At 42.5% G+C, this 19,155-nt stretch overlaps 1 protein-coding gene across 1 annotated transcript in view; it reads right to left on the reverse strand.

Moving 5' to 3' along the window:
* Positions 1-988: 988 nt before the first annotated feature.
* Positions 989-19,155, reverse strand: part of lhfpl4a (LHFPL tetraspan subfamily member 4a) — a gene marked incomplete at its 5' end in the record, with an annotated part of 44,862 nt that continues 26,695 nt past the window's right edge. The window contains 3 exons of the mRNA XM_080425113.1: positions 989-1,161; positions 9,627-9,643; positions 13,018-13,257. Coding sequence (XP_080281239.1) covers positions 1,114-1,161; positions 9,627-9,643; positions 13,018-13,257 — 305 coding nt within the window. The 3' untranslated portion in view covers positions 989-1,113. The remainder of the gene's footprint in view (positions 1,162-9,626; positions 9,644-13,017; positions 13,258-19,155) is intronic.

Genomic DNA, 19,155 nt, shown 5'->3' on the forward strand with positions numbered 1-19,155 from the left:
ATTGTGTCCTTCTTGGAATCTTAGTGTTTGCCAATTATTGGGGGCCCACTTGTAGTATCCTCACAGCCCACCGGGGGGAGAATCATAGATCTCCCCCAGGCTGTGGCAGCAACAATTTGATGGAACTGTCCAAACTAAGCACAGTAAAAGATTAGGTATTGAAAATACACACTTTCTTCCAGGACATGCCAGTCAAACAAAACGGGTTTGCAATCACACATGCTTCAGAGTTATATCACGAGGCAAGAAATGCTTAGAGTCCTTTTTTTAAAACCCTGTTTCCATAGAAACGTGACATTATACAGTACACACATCTCAGTTTTCCTTTTGTGGATGACGTCAGACCTCATCATATACAAAGAGATAAGTTGAAAATTGGCCTGAAAAAGATATGCCTCAAAATTACACAGTGTCTGTACAAAAGTCTATACCCCACCCCCACACACACGTTTTTGTTAGGTTTTATTTATTTATTTTTGGGCCTTTTTTTTTATTATTTCAGAAGTAGCACCTTGTGTGCTTTTACGTACGCACTTTGTAGCGAATATATTTTTTAAAGCTGGCAATTGCTTGTTTCTACCCACTCTTGAATAAAAATATGTAACTATATTTTCATAGAATACGCCTATTTTTTTGAAAGCTTTAATCATCCTTGTCAATAACTTCAGCATCGTTGTAACAACAACATTGACATGTGACAGGAACACTGTATGCCGTGAATTGCATTTTTTATCCCAGAGTTTTATTAAAAAAGGTATCCTTTCTCTTCAAATGGACACATAGTTCCTCTGTGTTAATATGTTCCATGTCAGTCCTATAGTAGGGTCCAGTCTGCTGGACTCAAAGCCCAAATCAAGGACCTGAAAAGCTTAGCAGGGTAACTCCACAATATAGTAGGGTCCAGTCTGCTGGACTCAAAGCCCAAATCAAGGACCTGAAAAGCTTAGCAGGGTAACTCCACATTAAAATCCGGAGTGTTTATTTAAGTCTCTGTGTTATTATGAGGATTTGTACTGTGTGGGGACTGGGTTGGGGGCAATGGATGGGCTAAAGTAGACGAAGGAAGGGTGCAAGGACGACGACGCAGGATACAGATGAAGAGGGATGAGAATCTCAGTGGAACCGTTGAAACCTCGGATCATTTGGGTCCCGGATTTCAATCTGGAAGACAAAGAGAGTGAGAGAAGAGGTGAAACATTGTACCATTGTTAGGTTGGGTACTTTCACTTTAATGCCAACAACAGCTAGATATGAGTGGAGGAGAACAGGTGAGACATGCAGGGGAGCATCAGGGCGCATATCAGCAGAATCTCGAGCGTTCTTTTAACACACAGATTATCAACCTTTTTCATTTCAAGGATCCCCAGCTTAATATGTATTAGGCCACAAGATTTGATACGATCTTTATCTCTGGGACCCCAATCTACAGCTCATTTAACTCAAGGACCATTTGGTTCCATTTCTGGACTCTCTGAGTTACAGACCCGCAAGGGTCCATTTGGTTCCCATCTATCAATCAGTTAACTGTGGACCTCCTGTAACTCCCTCAAGGACGTCTGTGGGTGAGAACTAGTGCTTTAACCGGTACCGTAAAATTATTCTCCACCACACAACAGTGTTGCTTGCTGAAGATCTGATATAAAACAGATTTTCAAGCTAACAATGTGTCACAGTTTTTTTCCCTGCAAGCAATAACATTATACTTTGTAGTATGAATTAGGCTTATTAGCTAATTAGGCCACAGGATTTTGCTGTGTCAGGCCAGGGGAAAGACAAGAGAGAGGAGGCTCCAAGCGTTGACATAGTTCAGTTTTGCTTTACATTGTGTTTTTAGTAATGAATGATGTCACATCGACCTCTGTGGTGTATGATGCATTGAAAGTATGTGGGAGACACCAGGGTTACACCTCCACAGTAAAATGGGTTATTTTAATTATGGGAGTGCAGAAAACGATCCATGTTTGCACTCTCAGAGTTAAATGAACGTTGAGGATTTTACTGTGTACTGTATGGCAGCTCTTTATTTATGTGCTGACTGATTCAATTCCATGGCCTTTGTGGACACCTCCAGAGAATAGAGATGTCTGTTTCCACTTCATTGTGCTATGTAATCACCTTAATGGTAGCACCCAATCTCGCACGTGTGTGTGTGTGTGTGTGTGTGTGTGTGTGTGTGTGTGTGTGTGTGTGTGTGTGTGTGTGTGTGTGTGTGTGTGTGTTGTTTGTGTGCGTGCAGCATACGTGATGAATTGCCTCAGTATGTCTGTGAGGAATTGAATGAGGCAGTGTTTTAAGCCTGACTTATACTGTAGTGTACATTGTCATAGGATGGGGCATATTAGGCCATGTTATATAGATCTGGTATTTTCGGCACACAACAGCATCATACGACGGTGTATAGATGAAGCATCAGGCCAAATTTATGCTCCGTCACATGAGTTGCGCACCAAAAAGTACAGGCTCACGAGTCACGATGCATCGCGTTTTGAGCTTGTAGGTCGGCTGTTCTCGACACGCGACACTGTCGTGCAACAAAGAATGAATTGGGCATTAGTGGTCCCTGACATATGAGTCATTGTGAGCTGGCGAGATGTGGAATATAAAAAGGACTAAGAACAAACAAAGGGGGGAAAAAACTGTACTAATGTAATATACTTGAAAGGTCACACCTCAAATCCTCAATACATCTTCTCTGACATTTCCAGACCCAATCCCAAGAAACAACATTTCCCTCTGTTTGTTAAATTGGTTTTGTGTCGCAGGCTAATTCTCTGAGCAGTAGTGGTGGAAGAAGTACACGGAGCTTTTACTTAAAAAGTTAGCGATACCACAATATATAAAAAATAAATGTGCTCCTTTGAGCACAGGTCTCCGTCAAGCCAGGTAGCTTAGTGTGGACCAGCAACATACAGTAGTGGAAAACTGGAAAATTTTGATTGTATGACCTATGGTTCAAGAGCTAGGGTTAGGTTAGAGAGAGAGAGAGAGAGAGAGAGAGAGAGAGAGAGAGAGAGAGAGAGAGAGAGAGAGAGAGAGAGAGAGAGAGAGAGAGAGAGAGAGAGAGAGAGAGAGAGAGAGAAAAATAGTTGCTAGATACAATAAATATATCATGCTTATTGTCAATGCCGGGTGGAAAACTGTTACTTTTCAGGAAATTGTATGTATGTATCCAATGGAGTTTTTATTTAGTTACAAGCACACTTAAATATTTTATTGGTTAAGTATTTATACAATTCCCAGACAGACTTATCCCTATTTTGGGCATGTCATTATAGGTGACATCCAAAATGTGCAAAATCTTTATATTTTCAAAAACGGTAAAAAATAGCAGATCTACAAGTTTGTAGATCGGTTATTTTTCTACTTTTGCACGACACTGTCAAACAATGAAGTATAAAATAGGGTATTAATATATTACATTAACCTAAAAGATTAAATATATAGAGATACAAGGTTTCTGCCCAACAGTGTATTATATGCTGCTGATCATTCACTCATACATGATGCTGTTACAACTACATACCGTACTGGCCCGTCAATAATGAGGTCATAATAGGGCTGGGTAATTAACCGAAAATATATCGAAAACCAATATTATATTTAGAACCAATAACCGACTTAATCTTGCTCATGTACTGTAGGTTAATCGAAAAAATCGAGAAGTTCGATTTTTTTTTAATGTCAACGAATCAACACAAAATAAATTGGTAACACTTGCTTTGCTTTCCATGTCTGTAATGCTTCATAACCAGTGAGGTTGTAGATCTGCTATTTTTACTATTTAAAATAATAATTCATTAATCGTAATCGAGGCAAAAGTTTGAAATAACCGTGATATTGATTTGAAGCCATATCGCCCAGCTCTAGGTCATAATGAGGACTATTCAGACCAGCGACTCAATTAAGCGGGCGGCAATGTGATTTTCTAAGCCTGTTGTTAACCCAGAGCTGCGTATGTATGAACTTCCTGTTTGTGAAGGGGCGTGGGGACGAGCCTACAGTCTGTGTGGGGGGGATATTAATAGCTGTAGCACTTTGTGATGACTCATCCACCACGACAGCCAATTTAATGAAAATCGGATTACGGCAAAAGTGAATCAATAGGGGTTTGGAGGGAAGCCAGGGGCGGAGTGAATAGGTGAAGGAGGGGAGGGGGAATAGTAGGGGATTACATTGTTATTAATCTGTTTATGGGTCTGCCCGGCTTCTGCCTCTATCTCACACTGAGCAGGTGTCAAATCTGTCTTGACCAGGGAAGGGCCTCCGTGGCGCAGACGGAATTAAGTTATCACATTTTTCCCACCTTAGAGAACAGACGGGTGGTGGTGTCCGAGACACCACCTGGAATGTGAAACTGACATCAGCTATGGTGCCCCCTTCCCCCAACATCCTCAGCCCCCGTCAAGGCTGAAAGTGTTTACACTGAGGTTGGGCTGCATGCCCAGAATCAGGATGCTGTAGACCTCTCTCAGGAGGCCATTACTCTAATTGGTGGGTTTCCTTATTGTGTGACCACGGATCTATGAAAAACAATTATCACTTAAAATACTGCTGTCTGTGGGGCTTTGTAAAGCAGTGTTTTTCAAATGGGGCTACATGTACCCTGGAGGTACACAGACTCGCGGAGGTAATTAGCCTATAGGGTTTACATGAGAAAGTGGAAAATAAAACATTGACATTCTTTGTGTGAATCTGTAAAGTGTTGAAAATATAACTTGACTAGCACATTACATTACTGCCTTTATGCTGTTTTATCTTGAACATATTGGCATCAAAACAGCACTTAGTGAAATGTTATAGCCACAGAACTATCATTAATTCGTTAGCATCATATGCTATGGTTTTTTCTTGCCATTTTCTAAGCAAAAAGTTGTAGCCAGGTAAAGGGGGTACTTAGATTCAGAAATCAGGGAAAGGATACTGAATCCAAAAATTCATATCGTATGGTCGTTTAAGTTGTGTTCTTTTTTCTTTTTCTTTTTAGTATTTTGTGTAACATTTTAGATACCTGTAAAGCCAAGGTCTCCAATGCTTCAGAGACTTAGAGGTTTAGAGAAAAGAGATTGAAAATGTGAGATTATACTAGATCTAGTCCTTAGTAGCATTTCTTTGAAACGTTAATAATTTAGGAATCGAGTCACGGGGGTAACAGTTCCAACAGAGATTTCCAGTCTTCCCTTTCCAGAGAAACATTAGCAACTTCCTCCTGGGGGATCCCGAGGCGTTCCCAGGCCAGGGTGGAGATATAATCCCCCCATCTGGTCCTTGCCACAGGGTCTCTTCCCAGTGGGACTTGCAGCGAGGATCTCCCTAGGGAGACGCTCGGGAGGCATCCGTACTAGATGCCCAAACCACCTAAGCTGGCTCTTTTCCAAGTCAAGGAGCAGCGGTTTTACACCAAGTCTCTCACGGATGACTGAACTTCTCATCCTGTCTATCTCTAAGGGAGAGGCCGGCCACACAAGCCACACAAAAAAAAATTGGCCGTTTGTATCCGCAATCTTATTCTTTCGGTCATGACCCACACTTCATGACCATAGGTGAGAGTAGGAACGAAGATTGCTCGGTATATCGAGAGCTTTGCCTTCTGACGCAGCTCTCTTTTCGTCACAACAGTGCGGTACAGCGACTGCAATACCGCTCCTGCTGCTCCGATTCTCTGGCTGATCTCCTGCTCCGTCCTCCCCTCACTCGTGAACAAGACCCCAAGATACTTTAACTCCTGGTTTCCTGCTGAGAACCATGGCCTCAGATTTGGAGATGCTGATCCTCATCCCAGCCGCCGCACACTCGACCGCGAACCGATCCAGTGAGATTACTGTCTCTGAAAATCTTATTTTCAGAAACAGTAAAAGGTTCCAGGTGCATGCAAGGGTCACACATGCACAAAGGTTGATGGACAGGTCATATACTGTATCGACAAATGGGGGAGGCTGTTTGTTCTTACTCCGTGCATTTGTAGAGTAGAGCCAAGGTGTAGCTATGGGAACAGAGAATAAAGTGTTAGCCGCTTAGCTAAGAGGCCTCTTTGAAGATTGACGATGCCTAAGGTATAGCTTTCTTAAAGGAAGATAAAAAGTCCCGTAGTCTGTTTGTACCCTGTACACTGTAAAATCCTGAGGGTTCATTTAACTTTGAGAGTGTACAAACGTAACGGGTTACAAATGTAACGGGTTACATAATGTACACTATGTACACTCTGAGTTACAAATTGCGTTTTAATGTGTAGTGAGCTATTGATTATGGTATTTAACAACTTAACGCACCGGAGAGAGTTTAAGGCAGGCGGTGGTAATGAGTTCAATGAGTCTGGTGGCCGATGGAATACAAAATGAATGTCCATAATATGTTCGGGTCTCGCTCTCTTTTCTTGCAGTTTGATTTTGAATGCTGTTCTGTTTTGGTCTCTGATCTTTGTGTGTTGAAGCCTAAATTTATGAAATAGGTGTATATAGCTTATCCGCCAGGCTGGAGCGGCTGGGAGGCGGGGTTTGTTTGGAATGCTTTAACATGTGTGGGTACAGCCTACTTTGCTTATACTGGCCATAAGTTTAATTTGTCTGAATTCCTGTAGGGGCCAAACCAGAGGTTGGTGGCCCTTTTCGTTGGACATGGTAAAGAAATGGAGGATGTGGTGGCGAGATTCCGGTCTCTGATGACTACGGTTCTGGGTTCTCTGTGGTTCCTTCTCTTGTCTTGTCATTCATCCTATAAATTCCTTGATATCAGTTGCTGGGGTGGAGCTGGTGACAGGGGGGGTTGGCCATTGGAGGAGCGCCCTTAATTCTGGTATTGTATATAAGAGAGAGAGGGGGGTGACGGCTCCCTGTATTATGTGTAGTTGCTATATGTATTTCACCTTCATATGTTTCACTTAGGTTATGTGATTATGAGTTGTTTGCTTTGCCCTTCTAATTGTGTGTTTCTATTTGGTTTCTAGGACTTGGGGAGCAGTGTGACGAAGGTCATCAGGCTAATTAGGGAGCACCTGGGCCCGGGTGCTCACATCCCTTTAAAAAGCCTGCTCCCCAGTCCTTTAGCAGATCCCTGACTTTTGCACCTGTTAATACATACAACACTCTCACCCACACTACACAATCCACTCATGCATACATGCATTACATTACTGATTTGAATGATTTCCACACTTCACCTGTTTACTCCTAGTCTGTTTATTTGGGTTTTGATCTTAACTAAGTTACTTTTTAAACTGTGTCTCCCCTGTTTTTTCCCTGGCACCCCTAGGCCAGGGGCATAACAAACCCTATATAATTTTTTGAGGGATCTATATACTTGGTCCCCCCACCTTTTCCCCCTTAAAATGTCCTTGCAGAAAATAGCTGATCTATATACGCTCACAACATGTCTTTTTGTGAGCTTGCAGATCTTCTATTTTTGCTCAATGTTCGCCTATTTTTGCCAAATGTTCCCCTATTATGACATAGGCTACCCCAGAATAGGGACGCTAGGGTTCATGTGGTTAAAACAAAAACCGTTTTTCATAATGGATCTGAAAGCAACTGGCAAAGCTGAATTTACTTCCAGTCTTTTTCGTACGTTTATATTGCTTTTGGTTTGCTTTTGAATGAATTCCCTGCAGTGGGAAAAACCATGGTCTTGGTGTTAGGGAGTAGAAAATGGCGAGCCTAGCAGTAAATGTCCTCTGTTGTGTGAGCGGACTACTGAGCAGTGTAATTTGCTCACCTCTGCTGTATATAAATCACTAGCCTTCTAGCCATATTGCGCACACACATAGACCTGGACACGGACTTCAGAGCAGAACCCATGTGTGTATAAAAAAGGCCCCAGGTGTTGATTCGCACCAAGTTTAACTGACTACAGCATCAAGACAACTTTGGTGAGGAAACCACCTCATTATATTTTATGTGAGATACAGAACAAATGTAAGACTACTGAATTTTCCTTCTCTCACCAATTATCTGACACAAACATTAAAAAAATATAAATATGAAAATGTTCTTCTCATTTTAACTACTTTCAACCTGGCGTCCCTATAGAAAACATTTTCAAAAACATTCAAAAATAGTAGATTTACAATTTTCATAAATGTTCAAAACATAACAGATCTACAAGCTCACAACGCATCCCATCACATCACATCGAAACACGTTGTGAGCTTGTAAATCATCTATTTTAGAAAATCTTGTAGATTGGCTATTTTATAAGGAATAAAATAAAATACGACTTAATTGGTCAAAAGACATTTAATACATATGGCAAAATATTATGTGTTGAATTAAAGATGACCAATATACAAACGGGGCAAAATGTTATTATCTCATTATTAGTGCATTTTTCTGAAATGCAAGTCTTTCTTATAATTAGGCTAACAGTCGCTCTTATCACACACCCGCACGCGCGCACACACACACACACACACACACACACACACACACACACACACACACACACACACACACACACACACACACACACACACACACACACACACACACACACACACACACACACACGCCAGACAGATCCTCCATGAAAGCCATACTTTTATCTGACGTCTCCCTTCCATTCTCGCTAAGCCTCGTTCCTTTGGGAGAACATTCTGCCCCCAGGCATTCTAATGTAATATGTTACACCCATTATTATTCTCCTCTTCAGAAACCTGATAAATCATGGAATAGTAGATTTTCACTTAGCAAGTGTATCTAGTGTCATCGATATTGTAAGATGGGTCTTTGGCACCCACACCCACTTGCCCGAGGGATGTGGGAGTGGCTAATGCATGTTGGACCATTTGAAAAACATCTGATTTTGAAGGGAAAATAATCCCAAAGGTGTGTGGGCAGAATAGCAATTTTGGGGATATAGCAACAACACGCCCACGGTCACACCTCCATCCGCAAATAACGGAGTCGGCATAATGCAGAGCGGGTATAGCAGGTGCAGAATAGCGGGACAATGCCCTCCCTTATCCGTATTTCACGGGTAATGGGTAGAAAATCATGGGTAATGGTTAACGGGTGCGGCTTTAGATTGGCACAGAATAGAGCGGCATATGTATTATACAGAAATGAATTATGTTTCTGAGTTCATGTACTTCAGTGGGTTAAATGAGTCTATAACCAGACTCTGTTTGGAAAAGTAACTTCTATAACACCCACACAACCTAACATTAATCAGTTCTATTCTCACTACCAACTCGTCACATCCTTGAAAATAGAAAACTGCTGTCACGTGACTAATGACGAGAAAGTGGACCATGTAGACAAAAATCTCGTCTACATGCCTTGAAAACAAGGAAATGTTGCCATAAAAAAAGTTTAAACCAAGTTATAAACATTTTAAGAAGTGGGAGCTCCGTCAGAAGCAGGCTTGTGAATCCTGCTTCGGCAGACTCAGTACCGTCCGAATTGCATTCCTGGTGGGAATTGGTTATGATCCTTCCATCATCGTCAACATGGTACACAACGGGCGTCCTCGGGTGAAAGGTACCTGACCAAGTGTTGAGAGTGAGAATTCGTCTCCTTAACATGCATGCATGTACATATCCACGCACTGGTATACATTTCTACAACACAACACATATGGTATCTCACAACCACAAGACCACACACCACATAAACACTCAATCCATGATAGGAACTTACCCTGGAAACTGCAAAATCTGTAAAGAAAACAGAACAAAAATGGTTTTAGTCGCCCTCTTTGTCCAGAATGCAAATGTCCTGTTTGTAAATCCATATGTAATTTGTCTGTGGCTTGTGTTGTAGCTTAACTCATTGATTTTTTTTAAACGTATTTCTAAATTCTAAATTATGTTGTCCCAGTGCCAGAGTTTTTTTCAAAGTAAAAAAAAAGTGCTTAGGAAGCGAGATACAGCCTTTTTCAGTTATACGTTAAACAAGGAGTGGATGGAGCTGCAAATCTTCAGATAATGATATCTTGGGTTCTGAACAAAAATCTTTTTTTTTTAAACTTTTTTTTCAAAAACACGTCAAACACGTCATTGGCACGTTGCGCCATAGCGGTAAAAACACGTGAAACACGTTAATGGCACTCAATGAGTTAACATGGTTGTGTGTACTCCACATGAGCAAATGAATGGGACATTTTTAGTAGGTTTTGTAGCTCATCACGCAGCGACACAAGTGTCGGGCGTCAGTTTGTAGCTTCATGTCACTGGCTTCCACTGAAGATGACCGGCCAGGACCATCTCATCGCTGCCAGCTACTTCCGAGACGTACTTATGATGTACTTGAGGAGAATTTAGCTGGCATTGGAAATGCGGAAACAATACTTATTGGGGTTGTGACCGGAGAAGGAGATGCTGGTAACAGGGCATGATTGGATCTGGTGGGGATTGCCAATCAGGATGGCTTCGGTTTTGGAACTGTTTAGTTGAAGGAAGTTGAGTTTCATCCACGCCTTTATCTCCTCCAGGCAGGTGGTTAGTGTGGATGATGGAGATGGTCTGCGGAGGGGGGTGAAGTAGATGGTGGAGTGAGAAACGCCCATGGGCACAACACTAGAGGGAGCTCCACTGATCTCGTTCCCCCCAGATTCGGCACAAACATGTGGATGAATTCATTATACTGCTATGCCACCAAAATGTGGAATGCCCTACCTAAAGCCATCAAAAAGTGTGACTCCCTACCCTCCTTCAAAACCACCATAAAAGAGCACCCATGTGCAATTTTCAACTGGACCTAGCCAAGCCCTCTAGCTTGCCCCCCCCCCCCCCACACACACACACACACACACACACACACACACACACACAAATATACTTTTATTGTCTGCAAATCTGCAAAGATGTGAGTATTCTGTTATTTTTGCATGCTGGAAGGGGACCTACTGAGCATGTGCACTGCGAGTGACATTACTGTAGCATATTGCTGACCGGAATAACAGCTGACCCTCTCTACATGCCACTAGCACGGGAGATATCTAAGGGTTCACTGCCCCAGTCAGTTTTTGGAGTGTGTGCGTGTGTGTGTGTGTGTGTGTGTGTGTACAGTATGTGTGTGTGTGCATGCATGCGTGCAGGGAGGGGGGGGGGGGGGTGCTCGTCATTGCTGTACACTTACATACTGTAATTAACCCCGAGAGGATAACCAGCAGGACTAATGTGTGTCGGCAACGGTTGGACATAAAGTGAATGAATTCCGCTAAGCAGCTTTCAGACAATAAACGAGCAAGCTCGCGGGAAATGAGGCATTCTTGTTGAACATGGGAGCACACTGCTGTATGTGGATGTATCGATGGTGCAGGTATGTATCTGTATGTGTGTTGGAAGATGGGGTTATATAGTACGTTTCATCTTGGGGGGAAGTGATGACAGCTTTTCCTGCCACGGTCGAAGTGAGAGCTAATTAATGAATATAAGTAAACTCTCTTTCGGGAAGGCAAATCAAGTGGACTGGCAGGGGAAAAGGGGGGTTGTGTGTGTGTGTGTGTGTGTGTGTGTGTGTGTGTGTGTGTGTGTGTGTGTGTGTGTGTGTGTGTGTGTGTGTGTGTGTGTGTGTGTGTGTGTGTGTGTGTGTGTGTGTGTGTGTGTGTGTGTGTGTGTGTGTGTGTGTGTGTGTGTGTGTCTGTGTCTGTGTGGCAGGGAAATTATGTACACAATCACAGCAAAACAAATAGCTCCATTTGAGTTTCTGGCGCACATTTACCAGGTTTGTTATTGATGCAACTACAATCCGAAGGCAGTCACAGATGCTGTAACACACCCTCCCCTCTATGTTGCTCCTCTCTTCCTCGCATCCTCTCGTGGCCTTCCCTCTGCATATGGACCCCATCTGGATCCTATTTCACTCCAGACTCTCCCTCCCTCCTCCCATCCCTCCATCACCGAAGACTCTCTTCTACCTTTCCATGTGCCTCATCTCTCCTCTCTGCGTCCTAGTCCAACTACTTCCTTTACTCACTCACTAATTAAAAGAATGGCATCTAGAATGGATAGAGGAAGGGAGATAAGCTTGGCTGAAGGGAAGGGTGAAAAGAGACGAGGATTTGGGAGGGAGAGTTCAGGGAGTGGAGGAACATTGAAATAGTTCATTTCAGAGATAACGGGAGGGAGCGCGAGAGAGAAAAGAGACAGAGCAACAGAAGGCACAGCTGCAGAGTGTAGAGTCACTGGGGAGAACAGACAGACGTAAAGAGAGAGGCGAGCGATGCCCGGCTTATACTTCTTCGCACAACGGTGTGTCACGTGCAGAAAATAGCAGACCTACAAGCTCACAATGCATTCCATCCATGAGGCATCTTAAGCATGTACAGTAGGTCGGCTATTTTCCACATGCGACACGTTGTGTTGAGTATAAATCGGGCTTCAGAGGTAACTGCAGACGTATCCTGCTGGAATCTGACACGTAACCATGGAAACTTCCTCAATAGAATCAGAGGGATATGAAAGAATGGGGGGATCTTAACACTCACAGAGTCTTTGCCTACTTTGATGATGCTGCAATACCACTCATCATGATGCCACTTTAAAACTTTTCTTCTCTGTTATTGGCAAATGTACACTTCACAGCAGAATTGAAGAAGTGTCCGTTTAACTCAGGATGATATTACAGAGCTGAGAGGATGAAATTGCAGAACTGCATCCTGAATCTATCAATATTTCATAAACAGACAGAGAATCGATGGTGAAAACCACAGTGGCGGAAAAACCTGGAAGATGACACCGGATCAGAGATTGGCCCTAGTGCCACACAGCATTGAGGTGAAACATACAGTGTATGTATGTTTGTATGTTATAAAAGAGTGTAGACCCCATCAACATGGGGCTACACTCTGGGTCTACATGTGTCTACAGCCAACCAGTTTTGTATTTGTGACTTGGAAAATTACTTCTGGCTAGTCTAGATCAGGAACCTTAGTGGCTGAGAACATTTCTTATGCTTTACTTGAGCATAGTCTTCCTTGCCTAGCCAATAGCATAAACATATTTTGCAGTTATTTGAATGAGTTTTGAGGTTTTAGATTTGATACAGTATTACCTGTCCTTTGCCATACATCCAGTTTGTGTCTCACCTTTGTTCTCAGCCTTAAGCAGCTCCTCCTGGAGGAGATCATTCTGCCGGTTGCCCAGCACAAAGGCCAGGAATGAGAGGATGAGGGCGTCTAAGATGCCGATGATGGCCAGGATGTAGGCCCAGCGCACCGAACAGTTGCCCAGAGTGTACTTCCCTGTCTCCTCACCGCACATGTCCCGAATAACTTCTGCATCCCAGCCATCAGGGAAGATCATACAACCTAGCACCAGGCACACGGCTGAAAAAAGAGAGAGAGAGAGAGAGAGAGAGAGAGAGAGAGAGAGAGAGAGAGACAAAGGGAGAAAAAGATAAAGGGAGAAAGAGAGAAAGGAGAGAGTTATGGAGGAATGGTTGGGTCATAGGTGGAACTCCATGAGTATGACGTAAGAGCAAAATGGTCACCATCTGAAGCTTTATTGGAAGATGCTGAATAGCTATCAGCATCGGTAAAGATGATAAAGACTGTAGACAGACAGACAGACAGACGTATCTGTAGTGTGAAAAAAGTACAGACTTGTAACTTTTGAACAACACCAGAATTCCCAAGGTCATTGGGAGATATAAAAGGTTAGATAGAAACCAGAGCATCTGAGCACCTTTAACAATGAGGAGATGAGTATCATATTAAGTTTCAATGTAACAATATAAGCATGATGAATTATAGCAAAAAGTATTTGAAAAGTAATGTTTAAATTAATTCTGTTATTACAATCAGATGAGCCAAAAAATATTTGCAAATTAGATGCCTTTTTGCATAATGTGTCAGCTATGCCGTGTGCCATTATTTTGTTGTTATTGTATATTATGCTTGTGCTCATGGTCTTGAGTCACATACAGTAAATACAGAAAAAAGAAAAGACAACATTATATGGATTAAAAAAGTGCAGGAAGCATTGATTGATAAGGTGAAGTATTATCATACAAAACAGTGCAATGGTATTGAGTTTATTGGTTTTGGTAAAGGTGCAACAGCACCACAAGAGAGGAGCAAATCAAGGTGGCCAGTAATGTGACACTGAAACAGAACACGGGAAGGGAAAAATCAATGTGGGAAAGATTGTTACATTCTAGAACCAAGGACAATCCAATGCCAGGGTGATAAAAAAAGAGTCAAGAGACAATGACAAGATAAAATGTGGAACACATGGTACAATAGATGGTTATGATGTGAAAAGAGAGGGGGGGGTAGTAAGAGAGCAAGTATCTTCATCTACTTCACATAACTGTACATTTTAAACCCAATGCAGCAGTAAGGATGATGTCTCCTCTCTCCATCTAGGCCTATAATGCAAGCTTTCACCCTCTACAGAGCCATGCAGAGATGGGGCAGTGGCAAGATTGATTGATTGATTGATTGATTGATTGATTGATTGATTGATTGATTGATTGATTTTTGTATTGACTTTTGTATTGACAAAATGCATATACATAAACATATATTTGTACATCTGTGAAAAGGATAAAATCCTCTTTTCCTTTATGGAGGACTTGAAGTTAACAATGGAGTTAACTGACTTAAGGCTTGTAGGTATCCATTCCACATTCCCATACAGCTTTTGAATCTGCGAGGTACAAAGTCTGTGGAGCCCCTCTGGTGGAATAACTGTCTACGTCACTAACCTTAAAAGTAATTGAGTAGATATTTGGGTAACACCTTGTTTACAATCCTGTGGACCATATTCATGTGATATTCTCTACTCCACTTTGAGCGACTAAAAGAGGCTAATAAAATAAGCAGGCAGATGTGTTCTGGGGTGGAGTTTAAGGACCAACCTAAGTAGTTTATTTTTGTGAGTTCTGTAACTTATTTTTAAGGATCTTAGGTATGCTAGTATACCAGGATGTGGAGGCATAATCAAAATTGCATTGAACAAGTGCCCCTGCTACTATTTTAAGAGCTTAAAAGTAGGAATTCTTGCTAGGAATGTTACTTTTTGATTGACCTTTGAGATTAGTGCCATACTCTCTCCACATAGTTTAATTGTTTAATATGTAGCCTAAATGTAACTTCTTCCTTGACTGTACTTTAACTTCAATGTCACCTACTACCACTATGAACCCAGAGGACTTCTTTAGTTTTGCATTAGACTAGTATCCAAATAGTATTTGGAAATAGTATCAAATAGTATCAACTCTGTTTTGGCAAGATAGAGACAATTCATTTCCTGATAACCAGCTGCTGATTTTGGGGAAGTAATATTTCTACCTCAAATATAATCATGAGAGACTAGGAGAGTTGAATCATTAGCCAAAAAGGACAGGTTACAATTAAAGGTCATCCCTCTCAGAATTTAAAGGTAGGGTAAGTGATTTTCTTTGGTTAAAATAAGTGTTAAATAGCTCTATATTCTGATAGTACTCATTGCTATAGTGTGTTTGTTCAGTAAAAGGAGTCTCCTTGTCTCTCCAGCTCTTTATAAAACAGAAAATGCATTTTCGTTTCAGTTTCAGTTTCATTTCCAATTTTATCCAATCAGGATAGAGAACTCAATCAGGATATAGATTAAACAAGTGAAATTGGAAGTGATGACACTAAGAAATGAGCAGGCAAAATTGGAACTGGAACACTATAAAAATTAAGCTTAAAAATGGGTACTTTCTGAGGTTCCGGTGACGTCATGGCCAAGACAGACGCTTGAATCTCAAGCTCCGCCGAGCCCTTCTAAAATAGCCCTATAAAGTATGTAAAAACTAACAAATGATGAAGGAAACGTATTGACATGGTTACTAAAGAATGTTGGGAGATAAGAAATCGAAGAAGAAGGATTCTATCAGTGGAAACAAGGAAGAGTCAGGACCGCGTCCAAACACAAGGCAGCTAAAGCTAACTCAGCTAAAGCTAACAGGACCAACGCAAGCCATGGCTGCCGGCGGTATCGGTGGGGAGTCTGAGATGCTAACGGAGATAAGAAAGCTCCGACAGGAGAATAATGACAATTACAAGGACACAAAAACCTCGCTGAACAGACTGGAGGCCTCCATGGCTGAAATAAAACAACGGATGGATAAGTTGGACGAGAGAGTCACCGTAGCAGAACAAAGAGTGAGCGATACAGAAGACAGAAGCATGCTACATGGAAGGGCCCTAGCTTACTTGCTAAAGAGAGAGGCTAGCTTGGCTTCTAAATGTGATTCTTTGGAGAATAATCTGCGACGTCACAATTTAAGACTGTACGGGGTAAAGGAGGGTGCAGAAAAGGATGATATGGCTGGCTTTATTAAGGATTTCCTGATTGCTAATTTGGATTTGGAAGAAGAGCTAAACGTACGGGTGGTTAGGGCCCATCGCTCGGCCGGCCCCAAACCAAGAGATCCGTCTGCACCACCGAGGTCCATAATTGTGCGATTCCTAGACCAAGGCGTGAAACAAACAATCTTGCAACAAGCGTGGTCACAAGGGAACATCGAGTTTGAGGGGAAAAGAGTCTTTTTTGATAATGACTACTCACAAAGCCTACAAAAAAAGAGGAAAAGTGTGTGGGAAGTGATTAAAAAACTGAAAGACAAGAACATTAAAGCCAAAACAATCTATCCGGCCCAAATAAAGATCTTTTTGGACACCGGAGAGAAGGTCTTCCCCTCGTTACTGGATGCGCAAGCCACGCTGGAGAAGATTGGAATTGACATTGATGTGGAGGAACGAGATCTACTCGACAGGGTGCTGCTGCCAAGGGACGGATGGAGGACGCAAAGAGAGAAAAAGAAAGGCAGCGCGCTGAATCTGGTGGATGTCGAATCCCTCATTCATGAAGACACAGTCGTACAAACAAAGTAACCGACAACATTTCATCTCATCTGTGGACATTAAAAAGGACCTTGAGTTAACTGGCGAGACTGAATCTCATCCGTGAACATCTAGGAGGACAGTAAGTTGTCTGATCGGACACTGATAAAATTGGATCATTTGTTAGTAGTATGAGGACTTAAGTGAAAAGTTATGTAAAGGGCATAGTTTAGCATAGGACATGGGGGTGGGGGGAATACTCTGCTTTTTCGGGGGGGGGGGGAGGGAGGGTTGGCAGGCAGGCAGATGAAAGTGCATTTATACTGAAATTTGACTTTAAGGCTGTTTTTTTATTTTTATTTTTTATTGTGTGCATATATGTGGGTAGGCATATATAGGTATGTGTATAAGTAGGTATAAGCACTATTTTATTTAATTTTTTAAAATTTACATCTGTACCTGCTGGGTGAAGGGGGGCCTAATATAAGTATGTTTAGTCTAAGGTTTGTTTATATTCTAGTTGTGCCTTCCAGAGGGGGAGGGAGGGGGATAGGGGAGACAAAAGAGAGCAAATGAAGAGCATACAAAAAAAGTTAGCTTGTGTTTTTGGCCTCCTTCAGGGTTGGGGTGGAGGGGGGGCGGGTGGCAGAGGAAAGTGTGTTTATACTGAAGCCTGACTTCGTGGTTATTTTATTATTTTATTTGTTTATTCTTCATTCCTAACATTTTTGTACATGCCAAGACAGAGGGGGGGGGGGGGGGGGGGTGGGGAGGTAGGATCTTACACGTTTAAGTGTGATCGCTTGGACCCTGTTATGGGTTATTGGAGTGAATTTTGTTGTGCTGTTGTGGTGGGGTTTATAGACATAATGGTTTTGCCTTCCGGGGGAGGGGGGGAATGTGGAGAGGTGGGGGTTGGGAGAGGGACTTTTACATTTAGGCTTGATCATGTGGACCCCATATAGGTAATTGGGGCCCCTCTGGTATCAGAGACGGTGTCTTTATTTATTTTTATTTTTTTGCATTGTTGTGTTGTTTGATATTGTAGGGGGGGGGCTGTGGCCGGGGTGGTTGGTCGGCATGCCCGTTGGGCTTGTCGATCTGCTGTTTTCGGCCGGGGCTTTCCCCGTAGTGCTGACACAGGATCTTGATGGTTAAATTAGAGTTATTTTTATTAGAGTCTTGTCTCCCAGAGAGGGGGGGGGAAGCAGGTGAGGGGGTGAATATATTTCAGTTTGGCTTCGGGGCTATTTTATTTTCTTAATTTCTACATTTGACCACTTCTGTAGTCTGTACATGTGGGGAAAGGGTTGGGGGGAGAGGGCCCATTTGGATCCCATGTGGGTTACTGGAGTCCCTTAGGGTCCAGTGCTAATATATTTTTTTCTGCTTTGTACTATGGGGTGGGGGGCTTTGGTGGGGGGGGGGTTGATCGGTGGGCCCGTGGCGTGTCGTGGCCTGGTGCGTTGTGGGCCCGCCGGCCCGCCCTTCTCGGCCGGAGCCTTATCATCCATGCTGATGTTGGGGTCTGATGGGTTCTTCTTTCCACTTTCAATTTATAGTTTGTACATAAGGGGGGACAGATGAGGGAGTGTATATATTGAAGCATGGCGTGGAAGCTAGTATATTATTTGTATTTCTACATCATATCATCTCTATACCTGCCGGACAAGGGGGGGGGGGGGGCTATATATTTAAGTTGAATTTAGAGCCTACTAGGGTTGGCCCCTCAAGAGGGTGGGGGGCGAGAGGGAGTGGAGTGTTCCTCACTTCCCCTAATTTTCACTTGATCTGAAGGGGCTTTGGTGGGAGGGGAGGGTGGAAGCATGCTCTAGGAGTAATGCAAACTAAGCAACGCGACAAGGGGGACATAGGGTGGAGTTCCGTTGCATCTGCACTTTGTGCAACCTTTTCAGGGGGTGAAAGCCCTCTGCCCAGGATGCTCCTTGAGTGGTTTTTGTTGTGTGTTTTTTGTTTTTGGAAGGAGCGTCCTATGGGTTTTTTCGAGGCCTTATACTTTAAGAGGCCGTTTCTCTATGTTTTGTGTTTTCAACTTTGTTTTATGTTTTTCGGCAAACTTTTGAGGACAGGACAGATACTTGGAACTAATTTTATTTTTTATGCATGGCAAAACAAGATGGTCGGACATGAAGGGGATTGTGTAGAATATACCAGGGTGTTAATTAGGATAAATAAGACAAAATATGAGTAATTTGAATTTTATTACATACAATGTAAAAGGGATTAATAACCCCATAAAAAGAAAGAAAATTCTTAGTCAGCTGAAGAGACTAAATTGTACAATAGCGTTGCTACAGGAGACACATTTAGACGACAAAGAACACCAGAAACTAAAAAGGGAATGGGTTGGCCAGGTTTTTAGTGCATCATACGATAAAGGGAAAAAAAGGG

The sequence above is a fragment of the Gymnoscopelus braueri genome, assembly GCF_963280865.1.
Source record: "Gymnoscopelus braueri genome assembly, chromosome: 3".
Lineage (NCBI taxonomy): Eukaryota > Metazoa > Chordata > Actinopteri > Myctophiformes > Myctophidae > Gymnoscopelus > Gymnoscopelus braueri.